Consider the following 20285-nt stretch of genomic DNA (forward strand, 5'->3'; position numbering starts at 1 on the left):
TATATATATATATATATATACAGTAGTCAACATTTGAAGTGGATCAAGACAAGAACAGGTATTGTTCAAAATTCATGTATAACTGATGAAAGATTTTGATCCACTCAAATGTTGACTACTGTATATATATATCATATCACTCTGAATAGTGTTAATGGTGCAAGTACCTGTTATTTGATATGTTTGCTGTGATTCACATGTGAAATATTCCTCTGGTGTTTTTTATAAAACACATTTCAGGGCAATATTTAACAGGCAGGACATCAGTATCAGCGAATGGACGAACGGATCACTCTCGATCAGGCGCTCGTTCCTGTTCTCCAGAACCCCTTTAATTCTGTTGCTTTTTAAAAACAAATACTGAATATTTTACACAACGACAAGATGAGCGTGATGTTCATAAAGAGCTGCAGCACAAAACATCACAGAATCAACTCACTTACTGATGTTTGTGCTGCTGAGTTCCCTCCAAAGTGATGTCACTTCCTGTTGGGTGACGTCATCAAGGAAGTGGATTTTTGTTACAGGTTTTCTCAGTCGCTTTGGTGCATTTCTCACATCACTATTTACATTTGCACCACAGTTAATGCAGTTCTCAAAACAATTAGTACAAACTGCAAAACCTAGTTGATAACCTGCAAAAGCGTGTCACTTGCTCATGGAGAGCTCATTCCTCAGAAGCAAGTATTCATGTCAATGAAAGTGTCAGTGTCATCAAGATGAAAAGTCCTGACACCATCGGTTATGAACAAGATAGTCAAATGGCTTTGTCATGTTTCATTATTTACTCTGTAAATGTTTTCCAATGCAAAAAAAGTCAGATCTTGGTGACACTACCTGAACATGCTCAAGACAGCACTATATACTATTTGCACAGCCATTTGAAAAATACAGTAAAGTTACACATTACTGTATTTAGTGAGGTAACTGAGTACAAGACACTGAATATGTATGTTTCACATTTTATGCTCTTTGCAATTCTAATTAGTTCACAGCATTGTGCAAAAGAAACAATACACCCTTATTTACAACAAACATAAACTCCCTTTGGGTCGAGCCGTGCACAACTGTACACAATACTGCAGTAGACACTGGAACTGAACATACAACATACATAGTACTGTAATCATTCATGCACATCCAGACATTCCTCATCAGTGAAAGCTGAGATTCACCTGAGAGAAATTGTTCAATTTAAGAGACATTTTCAGGAAAAAAAAGATTTGAAAAAATGTGTAAAATTTGCTTGACAGATTTTGACAACTAGTTCAACATTTTTGTATGTAATGACTCAAGCAATGAAATGAGGACTATTAGTTTTATATGGAATGACTATTCAGCATTCACATGTATAGTTAATTTTGACTGACATGACATAAGCAAATGATAATGTTATAAAACAGCAGAGAGTTGTGTATGAAAGCAACTGATGCATGTCCAAAAGCATTTGCAATTTGTTGGAAGGAATGAGAAACTGCTCCTATGATGTGCACAAATGACTAAATGTTGTGGAGGTTGAACTAACTGTTGTGCAACTGTAAATAGTGATGTGAGAAATGCACCAAAGCTACTGAGAAAAACTGTAAATCAAAAAACTAGCAGGATAGAAAGTGATGGGAAAAACCTCTAAGTTATTAATTAAAATAATATTGCTGTGAATAAATGTAAAAAAAAAAATGATTCCACCCCATATTCAAATCGAGATATTGCGATCAATGAAAACTACTAATATGATTTGCATTTCCACTATATTCACACATACATAATAAGGTTATGAAAATATACTGCCGAACAGGATCGGCTTTCACATATTCAGTGCGTTAATGCATCTGTGAAATATCCTCGTTTAGAGATTCTGTCCAAAAGGCTTTTGATGATGTTGTGTTGATCTTTAATGAACTTTTTATAGTCACTGAGAAACATATTGTGTGATTTTAGGATGCGTTATCAAGTGCCTGTGCAACTTTTTTTGTGTATTTGGGGAAAAATAATAGTGACGGCGATAGAGATCAGAAACACATTAACAGTATTAATAGGTTTAATTAAACAATGTGACACTCGTTTGTATGTGAAATATACTTTTTTTGTAATATCTCATATGCAGTGGAGCATTTGAGCGCTTCATGTGTAAAGAAACAAGCACACACACACACCTGTCAATCAAAAAAGCGTCAGGGTCTGAACTGATATCGAAGAGCTGCTGTTCACTTATAATCCGGAGTCAAGCTACTTTTAAGACTGAGGTGCGTCTGTTTAAAGTGGATGAAATGGTTAAATGTTTAGTCCCAGAATCCTCAGTTAAGCAAAAACTTGCAGTTCCAGTTCGCCTGAATGACATCGGCTTACTGATGCAGAAGTTGTTCTGAACTACATTTACATGAACGACTGTAAATCAGACTGTGAAGTGTGAGGTGGCGTTAATAACCTGTGAAACACAGACGTGTGCCTTAAACGAGACCGTGCCGCTCTTTCTCCAGAGCTGATCAAATAAACGACTAAAACATCATTTCTTATTGCTCTTGGCTTTATTACTCCAAACTCAATACTGCAGCACACTGGCCACAATCCATAACCTAATGCATGAGAACAAGAGGTCATCAGATGTGTTTTCAGTCCAGATTAAAACACCAATATTACCTGAGAATGACTTATTCACAGTGGATACCACTTTAAAGGAATAATGCTCCCAAAAAATGATAATTATGACATTATTTACACACCCTAATGTCATTTCAAACCTGTATGATGTTGTTTTTTTAACCTGGAATTCAAAAGGAGAAGCTTTGCCTTGTTCATTGTGAAACTGCAGAAGATGTAAGGGCTGATATGGCGCTTTTGTGCCGTTTTATGCCCTTTCTGGCCACTATAAAGAGTCGTTTTATGAGTGAGGATTCTTAAAAATTCTCCTTTTGTGTTCCAGAGAAAAACCAAACAGCTTTGGATCAACATGAGAGAGTAAATGAAGACTATTCCTTTAACACAAAAGTGTGTAGATTTCACATTATGGAGCTTTTGGCCCCTTTCTGAACGTTTAGTAGTCGACGAATCTGCGGCAGGACAGTAGAAGAGGACTCGGTGAAATGACTCAGTGAATCTACTTGAGTTCTCCACAGTCGCTGATGCTGACTCTCTTGGCAGTTCTTCCCGATCGAGATCCCAGCTCCTCCACCTTCCTCACCACATCCAGCCCTTCTTTAATGCTGCCGAACACCACGTGCTTCCCGTCCAGCCTGGAGAACACACAACACACACTCTCAACATCGCATTCACGGAAACATGAAACTGAAGAGGATCTTCTCGTACCACTCTGTTTTGATTGTGCAGATGAAGAACTGGGATCCGTTTGTGTTTGGTCCAGCGTTGGCCATGGACAGAATACCTGAAACACACACACACACACACAGAAGAAATTCATGAGTCATAACTAGTGGTTAACTGACACGTGTTTGACGACACATATCTACACAGCTGCTGATTTAAATGCATGTTAAAAATGCATATAAACATTTTTATAAATGCATGTAAACACACATATAACTTTTTTTTTTTTTTTTTCTTTCACACACACACTATAAGTAATTAATTGTGTAAGTAAATAAATAAGTAAATCAAGCAAGTAAATAGTTATTACTTTTCAGGCAAAATATACAAACATTTAACAAAAAGACAAAAACAATTAAAAGCAATAAAAAAATACAATAAAATAAGTACAATAAAGTGTAATAGTTGAAAATTAATAAAAAAGGAATGAAATAAAAAAAAATCTTAAAAAAAAAATTATCAACCAGTGTATTTTTAAAATATTAACATGTTATAAATAAAAAAATAAGTATTGAATACAATTTCTATATCACTGCATCACATGATATTTGCTTCCAATGCTTTAAAATAGTAGCAAGTAAAAATAAGAAAGTTATGACAATCTGCTCTGTCAGATTGATATCAGTCTTTATTTAGATTTTATTATAGTATTTTGGTATAGTAATATTATTATTTGATTTTGTCATTTTTTTTAATTTTTTTATATACATTTCCATTTAGCTTTGATTTTAGTAATTTAAGAATTTTTATTTCAACTTAATTTTTTTCATTTAATATTTTATTTTAGTTAACTAAAACTATATATTTTTTATTATTATTTTAGTTTTAGTCAACACTAACAGTTATTGCAGCGCCATCTAGAGGCGTTTGAACGATCGCAGTGACCCAAACAATCATCAAACTCTCCTAATCAGTGAAAACCTTCACAGACTACTAAAGAGTGGAAGACACCGCGTCTATTGAGCAAAGACAGGTGTGTTTTACCTGGTCCGGTGTGTTTCAGTTTGAAGTTCTCGTCCGGAAATCTCGGACCATAGATGGATTTTCCTCCGGTTCCGTTGTGGTTGGTAAAATCTCCTCCCTGAGAGAAACACACTAGTGTAAAAATACATGTAAACACATGCTTAAATACATGATTAAAAGCATTTGAGGCTTAAAATGAGTATACGAAACAAAATCATCATCAGATGCAGAATTAATCATGCAGGATTAATGCGGTTCTTCTGTGATCAAGTGTTTTATTCAGTGGTTATTAAAGGGCTTTGTATCACAATTTAAAGGGATCACAATTTAAAGGGATAGTTTACACAAAAATTCAACTTTGTCATCATTTACACACCCTTGTGTTTTTCCAAACCTGTATGAGTTTCTTTCGTCTGTTGAACATTAAAAGATGATATTGTGAAGAATATCAGTAACCAAACAGCTGACGGCACCCATTGGCTTCCATACTAGGAACAACAATACTATGGAAGTCAATGGGTGCCAAAAAACTGTTTGGTTACCGATATTCTTCACAATATCATCTTTTAATGTTCAACAGACGAAAGAAACTCATACAGGCTTGTAAGGGTGTGTAAATGATGATGATTTTTGGGTGAACTATCCCGTTAAGCTTCAAGTGAAAGCCAAACCCAGAAGCGCCGGCAGGTTTGATCAGAATCAGCTCATGAAAGCATGTGTGATCTTGTTCTTCTTCCAGTAATGATAATGATAATGATGATGATGATGATCATGTTACCTGACACATGAACTGTGGGATCACCCTGTGGAAGATGGAGCCCTTGTATCCGAAGCCATGTTCACCAGTGCAGAGAGCTCGGAAATTCTCTGTGAAACACACAAAAGATCAAACATGGCACCTGTGTGAGAGAAATAACGACTATAAGCTGTTTTCGAGGGTTTTACCTGCTGTTTTGGGCACAACATCTGCATTCAGCTAAAGTTCAGAGAGATAGAGAGTTAAAGGTCAATGAAGAACGAGGTCAATGAAGTTCAATTAAAATAACCACATTGCAAAATAAAAGCGAATAGGAACTAGCGACATGTGTTGAACATTTAACGTTAAATACTAGATTGAAAAATGAATGTTTAATTAAAAAAAACATTTGTGTCATTCAAAACTTTTCAGAAATATTTTATACGTTTAAGTATTATAAAGTTAAGAATTTTGCAGGTTACTACTATGGAGAAGGCAACGCTAATAAATATTAATTAATTCGAGATGCCGTTACTTTATACACTTATAAAACGCTCCGCGTCCAGTCACGCATTCTAATTACATCCAAAAAACACTCGCTGATTCGCCAACTGTAGTGTCAAGCGTTCCATTCAGCCAATCAGACGACCTTAACTAGACGAACGTCGGGCTGCGTCATTAATATTCATGAGCCAAGCCTTCTCCATAGTAGAGTTCGTAACCTCTCTCGTGCTCGCTCACCTCGAAGGTGACTCTACCGAGCGGCTCGTTATCCGCCGCGATGTCGAAGAACACCACCGGGTTGTTGTTGGCTTGAGCTCCGGTGGCGTACATGCGCGCAGCGGTGAAGGCCAGCGAGCATAATTTAATCCTGTTACTGATGATTAACATGCTGATTCCGGTTACCGACTCCGCCGAGTTACAGACACACAGGAAGAGCGGAAGAGTCACACGGAAGCTTTTAAAAGCGTGGCGTGTGCGCGCACGTCACATGGGGATGCTTGAAACATAAATCATAATAAAAAATACATGTGAATTAAAACACTTTGTAATTAATATAAGTATTTGTAAATATATGTTACTTAGTAAAATTAGACTATAGAATAAGGGCCGTTGGTAAAATCAAAAGATAAAATATTGAATCACTATTGAATAATATATATAAATATTTTTAACTCAAAAACAGTTTAAGATTATGCTTTTGGTACTATCGTTAGCCAAGTTCATATTGTCACAGGAAGGAAGAGCGGAAGAGTCACACGGAAGCGTTTAAAAGCGTGGCGTGTGCGCGCACGTCACATGGTGATTTCTAAAACATAGATAAATACATGTGAATTAATATGTGAATAACATGTTAATATACTGTGTTATTAATATAAGTATGAGTACATATACGTTAATTATTCAAATCAAAGACTATAGAATAAATGGCTGGTCAAATCAAAACTTAAAATATTGAATCAAGATTAAACTTTTTTTTGTTTTGTTACTTAAACAGTTTAAGATTGTGCTTTTGGTTCTGTCGAATATTGTCATCAATGCACAATGACATAAAGGTCAAATGTGACTATAACATCATACCCTGAACTATTAAAAATGTCTTTTAAAGATCTACTGTAAGTGATAAATGTTTAAAAATGTCTTTTAAAGATCTACTATAAGTGATAAATGTTAAAAAAATGTCTTTTAAAGATCTACTATAAGTGATAAATGTTTAAAAAATGTATTTTAAAGATCTACTGTAAGTGATAAATGTTTAAAAAATGTATTTTAAAGATCTACTGTAAGTGATAAATGTTTAAAAATGTCTTTAAAAGATCTACTGTAAGTGATAAATGTTTAAAAATGTCTTTAAAAGATCTATTGTAAGTGATAAATGTTTAAAAATGTCTTTTAAAGATTTACTGTAAGTGATAAATGTTTAAAAAATGTCTTTTAAAGATCTACTGTAAGTGATAAATGTTTAAAAAATGTCTTTTAAAGATCTACTGTAAGTGATAAATGTTTAAAAAATGTCTTTTAAAGATCTACTGTAAGTGATAAATGTTTAAAAATGTCTTTTAAAGATCTACTGTAAGTGATAAATGTTTAAAAATGTCTTTAAAAGATCTACTGTACGTGATAAATGTTCAAAAATGTCTTTAAAAGATCTACTGTAAGTGATAAATGTTTAAAAAATGTCTTCTAAAGATCTACTGTACGTGATAAATGTTCAAAAATGTCTTCTAAAGATCTACTGTACGTGATAAATGTTCAAAAATGTCTTCTAAAGATCTACTGTACATGATAAATGTTCAAAAATGTCTTCTAAAGATCTACTGTACGTGATAAATGTTTAAAAATGTCTTTTAAAGATCTACTGTACGTGATAAATGTTTAAAAATGTCTTTTAAAGATCTACTGTAAGTGATAAATGTTTAAAAAATGTCTTTAAAAGATCTACTGTACGTGATAAATGTTCAAAAATGTCTTCTAAAGATCTACTGTACGTGATAAATGTTTAAAAATGTCTTTTAAAGATCTACTGTACGTGATAAATGTTCAAAAATGTCTTCTAAAGATCTACTGTACGTGATAAATGTTTAAAAATGTCTTTTAAAGATCTACTGTAAGTGATAAATGTTTAAAAAAATGTCTTTTAAAGATCTACTGTACGTGATAAATGTTTAAAAAATGTCTTTAAAAGATCTACTGTACGTGATAAATGTTCAAAAATGTCTTCTAAAGATCTACTGTACGTGATAAATGTTCAAAAATGTCTTCTAAAGATCTACTGTACATGATAAATGTTTAAAAATGTCTTTTAAAGATCTACTGTACGTGATAAATGTTCAAAAATGTCTTCTAAAGATCTACTGTACGTGATAAATGTTCAAAAATGTCTTCTAAAGATCTACTGTAAGTGATAAATGTTTAAAAATGTCTTCTAAAGATCTACTGTACATAGTAAATGTTTAAAAATGTCTTTTAAAGATCTACTGTAAGTGATAAATGTTCAAAAATGTCTTCTGAAGATCTACTGTACGTGATAAATGTTCAAAAATGTCTTCTAAAGATCTACTGTACGTGATAAATGTTTAAAAATGTCTTTTAAAGATCTACTGTAAGTGATAAATGTTTAAAAAATGTCTTTAAAAGATCTACTGTACGTGCTAAATGTTCAAAAATGTCTTCTAAAGATCTACTGTACGTGATAAATGTTTAAAAAAATGTATTTTAAAGATCTACTGTACGTGATAAATGTTTAAAAATGTCTTTTAAAGATCTACTGTACGTGATAAATGTTTAAAAATGTCTTTTAAAGATCTACTGTAAGTGATAAATGTTTAAAAAAATGTATTTTAAAGATCTACTGTAAGTGATAAATGTTTAAAAAAAGTCTTCTAAAGATCTACTGTACGTGATAAATGTTTAAAAATGTCTTTTAAAGATCTACTGTACGTGATAAATGATATATCAGTCTTGCGGTCTCCTTTTCCATACAGATTTCAAATGTTTATCAATAATTCAGCTTACTAACAGAATAAACACTGAGTCAAAATATTACAGATGAGTTTATTGAGCTTTGGACTGTTTGAAGAAAGCATCTTTTTCTGCTGCTCACGCCATTTAACTGCAATCAGAGCAAAGAAATCACAACCAAAGGCTTTATTTCTGAGAGAACAACATTGATCTTCACGGGGGAAACCTGATGTTTAATGTTTAAATGTAATGATTTCACAGATAAAAACGGTTTAAAATCAGATATTAAAATCATCCGTCTCTTTTATAAAAAATGGAAGACTTGTGTCGCATATGCAAATTCATTAAAAAAATTCATTGCATGTGTATAATTTTTTTTTGCCATGTGATGCAATCATCAGAACAAGACAAACAATAAAAAATAATTTACCAAAACAAACAAAAAAAAGAATAAAATATTCAACATTTTAAACCAATTTCAAATGGCTGTTATAGCTTTTACATACAGCTGCCCTTTCTACAAACGTGTATAGATTTATTTCACATAAGGCTGTTATATTTGCTTGTACATATTAACAATATTTCTCATATTAACATGAAACTCTGTATTAGCTTCCCACAGCTTCACACACCATTGGTTTTCGTGAATGAAAGTGTGTTTGAACCAAACTAGTTACGATTATATGTCAGTGTGTGTGTGTGGCGATTACAAGGTGGTTTCTTTCTGGTCCAATATGGTATTCCAGTCATTACATATACATACATTATATATGTATATACACCACTGTTTAAAAAGTTTGAGGTCAGTAATAATTGTTTTGAAAGAAATTAATATTTTATGTGGCTCAATCAATCCGAAGTATAAATATTAAATAATATGAATATTATATGTTTAATATTCCCCCAAAATATGAAGCAACACAGTTTGATAATGATCATAAATGTTTCTTGAGCATCAAATCATCATATTATACTGATTTCTGAAGGATCATGTGACACTGAAGACTGGAGTAATGATGCTGAAAATGCAGCTTTGATCACAGGAATAAATTATATTTTACAATATATTGATATAGAAAACCACTATTTTGAATTGTAATAATATTTTACTATTTTACTGTATTTTAGATCAAATAAATGCAGCTTTAGAGACTTCTTAAACATCAAAAAGTCTCATCGACCTCAAACTTTTGAACAGTAATGCCAATCTATACATTAGTATGCATTATAGTACAGTATTGCATTCTGAACACAGCCCGCGTCTTTCTCTCGCTCTTGCAATGAATATTCATAGACATACGGTGGCAGAAGAAAAATGGATGACCAACTAATACAAAAGACCTAACAAATGTATTCACAAATATTTACATGAAAATAATACAACTGCATTATGAACAGTAGTGAACTAGACGGATAAACGAGTGTGTTTCGAGTAAATCGACATGAGCTCAATTTCCTTTTTCCCTTTAGGTTTGCAAATTGGTTTGAATAAGAGCTTTGAGATGTTAGCGTGAATATTTGAGAATCTGCTGAAACTAAAACTGAGGATACAGAACGACAGCGGACGGATGATGGTCTGCTTCTTCATATCAAAATCAAAGCCAGTAGAAAAAAACGCTTGTTCATATATTTCACTCTCGTGTGGTAAAAAAAGACTGAATTCAGCCGCAAAGTTCATTTCAGCTCCACTTTCCTTGGACGCGCAGAGGTTGCGCTAACTTTATGATAATGGAAATGCTTTGTCATTTTGACTGATAAAAATAATGTATCTGGGTAAACCTTTACAATAAGGTTCTGTTAGTTAACATTGGTTAATAAGCAATACTTTTGTTACGGCATTTATTAATCTTTGTTAACGTTAGTTAAATGATTTTAACAACCCTCTGATGCTAGTCGCGTGGCGGCCAAAAATGACGGCTGTGAATGTTGAAAATGAAAATGAATGTTATTTAATATTTTGTATTTTCAAAAAGGGGATTTAATGGTACTAAATTATATTTATGCAGTAGTTATAATCCACTATTTTGAGCATAGACCTAAAAAAAAAAAGAACTTTCCAACTTCAACTTTTGTACATCTTGAATGTTGTGTAGCGCAGACTGAAACTTGGGTCTCTTTTTAGAGGAGACACTTGGCAGATTATTGCTGAAGTGACACGAGCTTTAAAAAGTGAACTTAAAAAAAGTTGTAGAATTTTAGGTTTATTGTTATGAATAATTCACAAAAATTATATTTTCATTTTTTATATGAAATATAAAGACACATTTTACTCTAAAACTGTGAGAAAATCAAAGCCATAAATCTAAACAAGTTGTGTTCCTAATTTGAGTCTTTCGGTGAGATTTTGTGTGGGCGCAGTACCAAACGCTTCCACTAGAGGAAGTTATTTTCCCATTCATTTCCAATACGCTCATTTTCACCACGAACAATTTAAATGTCACTATTTTTTTCGGGACCATTTAACATTTTCGAACAATTTTTTTTGTGTTCACACAGCAAAACCTTTTCCAAGATTCGTACTATTCTGAAAAAAAAAAGTACAAATATTTTATTCAAAATTGACCGAAGAGCATCAGAGGGTTCATAATGTATTAGCGAATCTTGAAATGAAACTTAACTAAGATAACTAAATGCTCTAGAAGTATTTTTCATGTTACCTACTGTAGTAAACTGTTAAGAACTGAAACTGATGAATGACTGTGTGTAGCACAACCTCTACGGTCGGCGTCTGTTCACGCTGGTTTTAAAATCTGTACAGGAAGAGGAAACGACGGTAAGTGCATTTGTGTTTGTCAAGTATGGAGGAGCTGCTAGTCGAGGGTGTATCAGTCTCAGTTGTTCTCGAAGAGAGACAGCAGGTCGTCGCTGCTGCTGTTGGGAAGCTCGGGAGGATCCAGGTATGACAGAAGATCATCGGGATTCATCAGGTCTGGCAGCAGCTGAAGGAGGAAAAGCAATCACATTAATATCACGGGTTAATATCACGGAAAACCAGGTGATCAGAAGACTCACGAGTCACACGTCCTTCACCCGGGGATGTGCACAGATAGCTGTATTAATCATAAAATACCTTTCTTTCTCGTCTCTTCTTATATTGTTGTTGTTTCTGTGTTTTGTTTTAGTTTTGTTTTGGTCAGTGTGTATTTTGTACAATTTCTGTATGTATTCCTGTAATAAAAAAATAATAATAAAAAAGTGTGTCACGAGTCAGTCTGAACTCACATCTAAAGACGCCTCGCGTACGTCTGCGCTGCTCTGACCCTCCATGTTACCCGGCGAGGGGTTAAAGGTCATCTCTGTGGTCATGTGTCTGCTGGGGGCGGAGCTCTGCTGGGTGGGCGTCGGCCTGCAGGGGAGGGACGGGGCGTTGTGATGTAACCGCTGAGTGCTAGGCGGCCCACGCATACTGTGCTGCAGGGGATTGTGGGATTGAACTGTGTTGAGGGGGTGAGGCGTCTGTGAAGAACAGAAATCAGAAAATATACATCAATAAATTAAGGATGCACAACATGTCAGTATTGTCAATGCTTCACTTAGGTTATAAACCACACACACACACACACACACACACACACACACACACACACTCACACACCCGCTCACTCACTCACTCAAACACTCACTCGCTCACTCCCACACACACTCAAACACTCACTCGCTCACACGCACACTCACTCACACACTCTCACTCGCTCACTCCCACACACACTCAAACACTCACTCGCTCACGCACACTCACTCACTCACTCACTCACACACTCACACACTCACACACACACACACACACACACATGTCTGGTTCACTATCTTTGTGGGGACTCTCCATAGACGTAATGGTTTTTATACTGTACAAACTGTACATTCTGTCCCCTTACACTAACCCTACCTCTAAACCTACCCATCACAGGAAACATTCGCACACTCACTCACTCGCACACTCACTCACTCGCACACTCACTCACCCACTCGCACACTCACTCAGTCGCACACTCATTCACTCGCACACTCACTCACTCGCACACTCACTCCCCCACTCGCACACTCACTCACTCGCACACTCACTCCCCCACTCGCACACTCGCACTCACTCACTCGCACACTCACTCCCCCACTCGCACACTCGCACTCACTCACTCGCACACTCACTCCCCCACTCGCACACTCACTCACTCGCACACTCACTCACTCGCACACTCACTCCCCCACTCGCACACTCACTCACTCACTCACTCGCTCACTCACCCACTCACCCACTCGCTCACTCGCACACTCACTCTCACACCCACTCGCACACTCACTCAGTCGCACACTCATTCACTCGCACACTCACTCACTCGCACACTCACTCCCCCACTCGCACACTCACTCCCCCACTCGCACTCACTCACTCGCACACTCACTCCCCCACTCGCACACTCACTCACTCGCACACTCACTCACTCACTCACTCACTCACTCACTCACCCACTCGCTCACTCGCACACTCACTCTCACTCACACACTCACACACACACACACATGTCTGGTTCACTATCTTTGTGGGGACTCTCCATAGACGTAATGGTTTTTATACTGTACAAACTGTACATTCTGTCCCCTTACACTAACCCTACCCCTAAACCTACCCATCACAGGAAACATTCGCACACTCACTCACTCGCACACTCACTCACTCGCACACTCACTCACCCACTCGCACACTCACTCAGTCGCACACTCATTCACTCGCACTCACTCACTCGCACACTCACTCCCCCACTCGCACACTCACTCACTCGCACACTCACTCCCCCACTCGCACACTCGCACTCACTCACTCGCACACTCACTCCCCCACTCACTCACTCGCACACTCACTCCCCCACTCGCACACTCACTCACTCACTCACTCACTCACTCACTCACTCACTCACCCACTCACCCACTCGCTCACTCGCACACTCACTCTCACTCACTCACTCACTCACTCACTCACCCACTCGCACACTCACTCAGTCGCACACTCATTCACTCGCACACTCCCCCACTCGCACACTCACTCACTCGCACACTCACTCCCCCACTCGCACTCACTCACTCGCACACTCACTCCCCCACTCGCACACTCACTCACTCGCACACTCACTCCCCCACTCGCACACTCACTCACTCACTCACTCACTCACTCACTCACTCACTCACTCACTCACTCACCCACTCACCCACTCGCTCACTCGCACACTCACTCTCACTCACACACTCACACACACACACACACACACACACACACACACATGTCTGGTTCACTATCTTTGTGGGGACTCTCCATAGACGTAATGGTTTTTATACTGTACAAACTGTACATTCTGTCCCCTTACACTAACCCTACCCCTAAACCTACCCATCACAGGAAACATTCGCACACTCACTCACTCGCACACTCACTCACTCGCACACTCACTCACTCGCACACTCACTCACCCACTCGCACACTCACTCAGTCGCACACTCATTCACTCGCACACTCACTCACTCGCACACTCACTCCCCCACTCGCACACTCACTCACTCGCACACTCACTCCCCCACTCGCACACTCGCACTCACTCACTCGCACACTCACTCCCCCACTCGCACACTCACTCACTCGCACACTCACTCCCCCACTCGCACACTCACTCACTCACTCACTCACTCACTCACTCACTCACTCACTCACTCGCTCACTCACTCGCACACTCACTCGCACACTCACTCGCACACTCACTCGCACACTCACTCGCACACACACTCACACACTCACTCACTCACCCACTCGCACACTCACTCACTCACTCACACACTCACTCACTGAACAAAACAAAACTGTGATTGGTAATTTTACATCAATCAGATGGTCCTTATGTTGTTAGTTAAAGGTCACTGAGACTCACCGTGTCGTGTAGTGTGTGTGTTAGGCCGCTCCCAGAGGTGGGAAGGTCAGTGGGGGGGCGTGACAGCTGCGACCCCTGGATGAACTCCCTAACTGATGATGCTGCAGGGTTGCCATGGGGATAGTCACCAAACTTACTGTGGCCCTGGTAACTGTTGCCTGGTAAAACCAATCACAGAGGTGACATAGAGCTACACAGCTGGACGAACGACAAAACCATATCGAGATCGCGATAAAACGTACATCGATAACGATGATAAGCTCTGGACATTTTTTACTCGATAAGGATTAATTTAATAGAGTATCATGCAGCAGAAATAAATGCGACAACAGCCAGTCAGTGCATGTCTTTAATAAGTGAATCTGAAACTAAAACATACATTACAAATATAGTTACAAAAGTTATTCAGTCAAGAATGAGTGAATTTTCTCTTTGTCTTTTGTTGTTTGATTAGTGTTATTATAGAGACGTGTTATTTGGTTAAAAAATGAACCATCACTGAACTTATTTAAGCTGAACTGTGATGCTGTTTTCTTCTGGAAACAAACTTTGTTGCATTATTAACTCTGTAAAGCTGCTTTGAAACACTCTGTATTGTAAAAAGCGTTATATCAATAAAGGTGACTTGTGGGTAATTCAGTGGGATGCACCTGGGCTGTTGAACTGGTTAGTGCTGTTGTTCTGCTGGTTCTGGTTGGGATATGGAGACGCTCCCGGGCCGAGCTGAGCGATCATGTCCGTCACGTTGGGCAGCACCGTCTGACTGGGACTGGTGGTTTTGAAGCGCTTGGACATCGGCCCGTCCGGATCTTCTTTTATGTGCAGCTCAGATTTGATCTGGATCGGCCTCCAGCTGCACGACGGGTCTATCATGACCTCCTCGAACTCTGAGCTGAAAGAGGATCAGTGATCAGTCTAGTAGCGCTGACCCCTAATAGTCCACTAACCAAGGTCAGTAACTAACTAAGGTTTATGGTATTAAATTATATTTATGCAGTAGTTATAATCCATTTAATCACTTTTTGAGCATTGACCTGAAAATGAAATTTCCAACTTAAAATGTTTTGTAGCACAGACTGAAACTTGGTCTCTTTTTAGAGAAGACACTTGACAGATTATTGCTGAAGTGACAAGTTTCAAAAAGTGAAATTTACATTTATTGTTATGAGAAATGCACAAAAGTAAAAATATTTTAATTTTATATGAAATATAAAGACACATTTTACTCTAAAACAAACAAAAAAAAAACTAAAAACTAAAAAATCCATAAACCTTAACAAGTTTTGTTCCTAATTTGAGGTTGATCTTAAAAAAGAAGAGCTGTCAGTGAGATTTCGTTTGGCCGCAGTACCAAACGCTTCCACTAGAGGAAATTAATTTCCAGTGCGATTACTTTTGACCGCGAACAATACAAGTGTGACTATTTAGTTGCACGACGGGTCTATCATGACTTCCTCGAACTCTGAGCTGAAAGAGGATCAGTGTTCAGTCTAGTAGCGCTGGCCCCTAATAGTCAACCAAAATAGCCGACCAAAATTTTATTAGTCGTTTAGTTTAAAACTCGAAAACGAAAAAGTGGTGAAATGACGCAGGCTGTAATGGACAGATCGTCCAGCCTATCATTCCTCGACCTCAAATATGGCTTATCACTTGAAACATGCAAGTAGAAGCAGAAGTCACTCAGTCTAATGTTAACCTAGACAAATGTGCGATATTATTAGGCGTATATCCAAGTGTTTGTGTGGAGAGCGTGTTTACTGTATGACTTAAACAGGCGCCGGCGCAATCACTTGCATTTAACTTAAAATTCCCCGTCATTTTTGGTCATACAGATAAGAGTAATGCAAACTGTAAAGGGTCTACTTTTATTTTTTGTAAACTCACAATAACAACAAAACGTTGTGCTTTTGTAAAATAATGGCGCTTTCTGTCGATTCGGTCTTACATTGAAACTCAAAACTCAGCGTACACTTGCCTCACAGACATTTATCTAGAGAAAGCTTGACATTTTTACATTTGAATGAACAGCTTCCAATGGAAAATAAATATTCTCCGCGTCTACAACTGCAGAGATGTCGAGTCAGCATCGTTGACTTGCTGTAATCTCTGCAGCCGAAAACACAGAAAACATTACCAATAAATGATTCAAATGTTCAGACAGTCTCCTCTTGTTTTGTTTTTTAAACATTCTTCATCATTACGTTTGCTGGTGAGCTGTGGCAAGCTTTATGTCTGAATTTGTGCGCTGATAAGGCTATACGTATTTTGCATAGGATTTATGGCTTTTTAATATAAACGCACGATTAGTCGACTAATGGCTAAAATTAACGACTTCTAGTCGACTAGTAAAATCTTTAGTGGAGGGCAGCCCTACAGTCCAGTATGGAAGCTTGTTTCCGCCACAGAATAAAACATTTTAAAAGATAATTGCGACTTTTTATCTCACAATTGCGAGATATAAAGTCAGAATTGCGTGTTATAAAGTCAGAATTGCGAGATATAAAGTCAGAATTGCGTGTTATAAAGTCAGAATTGCGAGATATAAAGTCAGAATTGCGTGATATAAAGTCAGAATTGCGTGTTATAAAGTCAGAATTGCGAGATATAAAGTCAGAATTGCGTGTTATAAAGTCAGAATTGCGTGTTATAAAGTCAGAATTGCGTGTTATAAAGTCAGAATTGCGAGATATAAAGTCAGAATTGCGTGTTATAAAGTCAGAATTGCGAGATATAAAGTCAGAATTGCGAGATATAAAGTCCGAATTGCGTGATATAAAGTCAGAATTGCGTGATATAAAGTCAGAATTGCGTGATATAAAGTCGCAATTGCATCTTATAAAGTCAGAATTCAGACTTTTTCTCGCAACTGTGACTTTATATCACGCAATTCTGACTTTATAACACATAATTGCGAGTTTATATCTCGCAATTCTGACATCTTTTTTCAGAATTGTGAGATATAAACTCACAATTGTGAGATATAAAGTCCAATTCTAAGGGAAAAGAATAGCCTTTTACCTCAGAATAGTTTATATCTCACAATTCTGACTTTATAACACGCAATTGCGACTTTATATCACGTAATTCTGAGATAAAAAGTCAGAATTGTGAGATTAAAAAGTCTTTTTTAAAAAAGATTTTTTATTTTTCACTCTGTGGCAGAAACAAGCTTCGATAGTCTAGTGACATCTAAAAGCAGACGGTTTGGTTTGTTTCAAGGCTTTTCCAAACTGCACAAACTTACAAAGCCAAAAGTAACCTAACTGTTTTAAGCCGAAACAAGGACAGACTTACTTCTGGAGAGCGTTTAAGATCCCCCACATGTACTGGTCCACCTCCAGACCTTCTAACAGAGCGGATTTACTGAAGAAGAGAAACAGAAGATCAGTTCTGCACAACTTAAACATCTCAGACGTGATCTCAGGACTGACTGGTTCTTACTTGCACACCGGACATCTCCACGTGCCGCGCTCACAGTTCAGCTCTAAATACGACTCCAGGTCAAAGCACTGCAACATTAACAACAACAAGACATTACATCGGTTTTCAAACTTTCTGATGTCAAATATGACGATCCCTCCCGTGAGAGACACGTTTCTAAAATATAACTGGAGCATGCATTTTAATCAGCAAGGATGCAGTAACTTAATCAAAAGTGAGAGTAAAGATATTTATAATGTTACAAAATATTTATATTTCAAATATAAATCAAAGAATCCTGAAAAAATACATGAATGAAGTTTGAGACAAAGATATGAAGTGTTTACAACATTGATAATAATCATAAATGTTTCTTGAGCATCAAATCATCATATTAGAATGATTTCTGAAGGATCATGTGACACTGAAGACTGGAGTAATGATGCGGAAAATTCAGCTTTGATCACAGGAATAAATTACACTTTACTAGATATTCACACAAATTGTAAAAATACTATGGTTTTTAATATATTTTTTATTAAATAAATGGAGCCTTGGTGAGCAGAAGAGACTTCTTTAAAAATAAAAATAAAAATCACTAGTGTATTTTCATATATAAAGACTAATTTATACTGTGTGAGAATTTTTTTATATTAAAAAGACAAAATTGTAGCAAAATTAAATAATTTACTTTTATATATACATATTTTTTATATTTAAAATCCTGAAGTTGCATTAATTACAGTGTCTTTTTTTCTACCCTCTTTTAGACTCATTTTGGACGCATCAACCTTTAAATTTGACCTTTTAAAATTCAATTCAAATGTATAAGTAGTGATTTTCACAATAAATATAGTTCCCGAGCAGATTTACAGTTGACTTTCACAGCCCTAAAAATACATTTTATAAAACCAGGCCCCCTGCGGACCATGCTTTAGATGTCAAAGCCGGTGTTTAAGCTGTTTAAAAGTCTTCCTGACCTGCACATGTTTGCAGTCATGACCTCTCGCCGGCAGCTGAATACGCCGGAACGTGATTGGACACTTTAAAGACACTTTGAGGGCCGTTTGCTCCACCCCGTCGTCAGCGTTCAGTCCGGCCCCGGCCACAGACACGGCCACACTGCTGAAGTTCCTCTTCACTGAAGACACACGTAAATCACAACACTGATCACTGCACCTGACCAGCAGAAATACAGACAGACTGAAGCGCTAGTGTTACCTTTAGTGATGCAGTGTTCAGCAGTGAGGAGTCTCTTCCTCAGTAAGCCCTGCAGAACCGATCGAACCGACGGCCGGTGGACCAGCTGAAGGACAAACAGGTGCGACTGCAGAGAGAACACACGATACACACTCACACCACGCTCAGCTGACGAGCACTCGAGGACGTGTGTGTGTGTGTGTGTGTGTTAGGGATGCACGATATACCGGCCACCATATCGGTATCGGCCAATGTATGTTCATTTTTAAAGTTATCGTTATCGGGCCGATAATAAAATTTGGCCGATATATTAAGGCGAGACACTACAGGTGAATAGGGTAAAATGTTTAACTAGCAGATATCACCATGAAACTTTCCCAGTTGATTACCTACATTAAGATGAGAAAAAAAATGTATTACAAGTTTTCTGTAATTTAATGTTTAAATATGCAAATTAGGCAATATCTAATTAAATATGCGCTAATTTGCATATATGTTAAAAAATGAAATCTGAGTATTGGATAAAGCCAGGTTAAAAATTATTTTTTCATTGTGTTCACATATTAGATGGGAAAAAAATTACAGAAGGATTTATGGGTATCTACTTTTGTTATCCTGTAAATCAGAATATACTGTCAATAGCCTTAAAAAAAAATATTTTCGCCATGTTTTTTGGAATACAATGTTATATAAATCAGGCTAGGAATAATATATTTACAAATCCCTCTGTAAATGTCTTCATAATATAACTAGGTACAAGACTGGAGAGTTTGGTGTGTATCGGTGCTACTGAAGTGGAGATTTCGGACTTGGAGAATGAGAGAAAAGTCATTTTGAGAAAACGGGCTTTAAAGATTTATCATCAGCCAATGAGATTGCGCATTCAGCCCTTTTACTTTCACGATTGGTTGCTGATAAAAAGGAAATGACCATATTTGGACCCGACAGCATTGTACAGGAGAGAGAGAGCTTCCTAACGGTGTGTGTGATGACAGGGAGCAGACAGAGATCGCGGAGCAGCGTGTTGATTAAGAACGACAACTTTTGTTGAATTTAGGAGAAATCTACAGACGCAAACAGACACAGTGCAGTAAAATAAAGACCTAAATGTGTATTTCTGACTTTTTTTCACCACAAGTCTGAAAGAAGACATGTTATTGAAGACAAATATCCAAAAATCTCAACATTGACCAGTAAAAAAACCCCGATGTTTTTGCCTGCCGTGTCTCGCCTTAAAAGCGAAAAATAATGTGTTATTTCCTTCAGCTGAG

General features: G+C 37.2%; 2 protein-coding genes across 2 annotated transcripts in view; both read right to left on the reverse strand.

Moving 5' to 3' along the window:
* Nucleotides 1–2506: 2506 nt before the first annotated feature.
* Nucleotides 2507–5998, reverse strand: ppifb (peptidylprolyl isomerase Fb). The gene is made up of 6 exons (XM_084434048.1): nucleotides 5762–5998; nucleotides 5230–5260; nucleotides 5063–5151; nucleotides 4306–4402; nucleotides 3304–3379; nucleotides 2507–3230 (listed from the first exon to the last, which is right to left on the reverse strand). Exons 1-6 carry the CDS (start codon nucleotides 5909–5911, stop codon nucleotides 3095–3097), a joined length of 579 nt encoding a protein of 192 aa, XP_084290174.1. The 5' UTR covers nucleotides 5912–5998; the 3' UTR covers nucleotides 2507–3094.
* A 4830-nt stretch (nucleotides 5999–10828) lies between these two features.
* Nucleotides 10829–20285, reverse strand: part of LOC311305815 (zinc finger MIZ domain-containing protein 1) — a 40796-nt gene continuing 31339 nt past the window's right edge. The window contains exons 16-23 of the mRNA XM_084433731.1: nucleotides 19036–19141; nucleotides 18795–18955; nucleotides 17836–17903; nucleotides 17689–17757; nucleotides 15045–15286; nucleotides 14395–14552; nucleotides 11705–11938; nucleotides 10829–11421 (exon numbers count right to left, since the gene is read on the reverse strand). Coding sequence (XP_084289857.1) covers nucleotides 11314–11421; nucleotides 11705–11938; nucleotides 14395–14552; nucleotides 15045–15286; nucleotides 17689–17757; nucleotides 17836–17903; nucleotides 18795–18955; nucleotides 19036–19141 — 1146 coding nt within the window. The 3' untranslated portion in view covers nucleotides 10829–11313. The remainder of the gene's footprint in view (nucleotides 11422–11704; nucleotides 11939–14394; nucleotides 14553–15044; nucleotides 15287–17688; nucleotides 17758–17835; nucleotides 17904–18794; nucleotides 18956–19035; nucleotides 19142–20285) is intronic.

Source organism: Rutilus rutilus, assembly GCF_951802725.1.
Source record: "Rutilus rutilus genome assembly, chromosome: 16".
NCBI classification, from domain to species: Eukaryota; Metazoa; Chordata; class Actinopteri; order Cypriniformes; family Leuciscidae; genus Rutilus; species Rutilus rutilus.

What these genes read in the sequence shown, in the direction of transcription:
- ppifb (XM_084434048.1), bottom strand. Translation starts at nt 5,911, where the DNA reads ATGTTAATCATCAGTAACAGGATTAAATTATGCTCGCTGGCCTTCACC. An exon ending in TGTTGTGCCCAAAACAGCAG is followed by an intron (nt 5,152 to 5,229) that starts GTAAAACCCTCG and finishes TGTGTTTCACAG; the next exon opens with AGAATTTCCGAGCTCTCTGC. An exon ending in TGCACAATCAAAACAGAGTG is followed by an intron (nt 3,231 to 3,303) that starts GTACGAGAAGAT and finishes TGTGTTCTCCAG; the next exon opens with GCTGGACGGGAAGCACGTGG.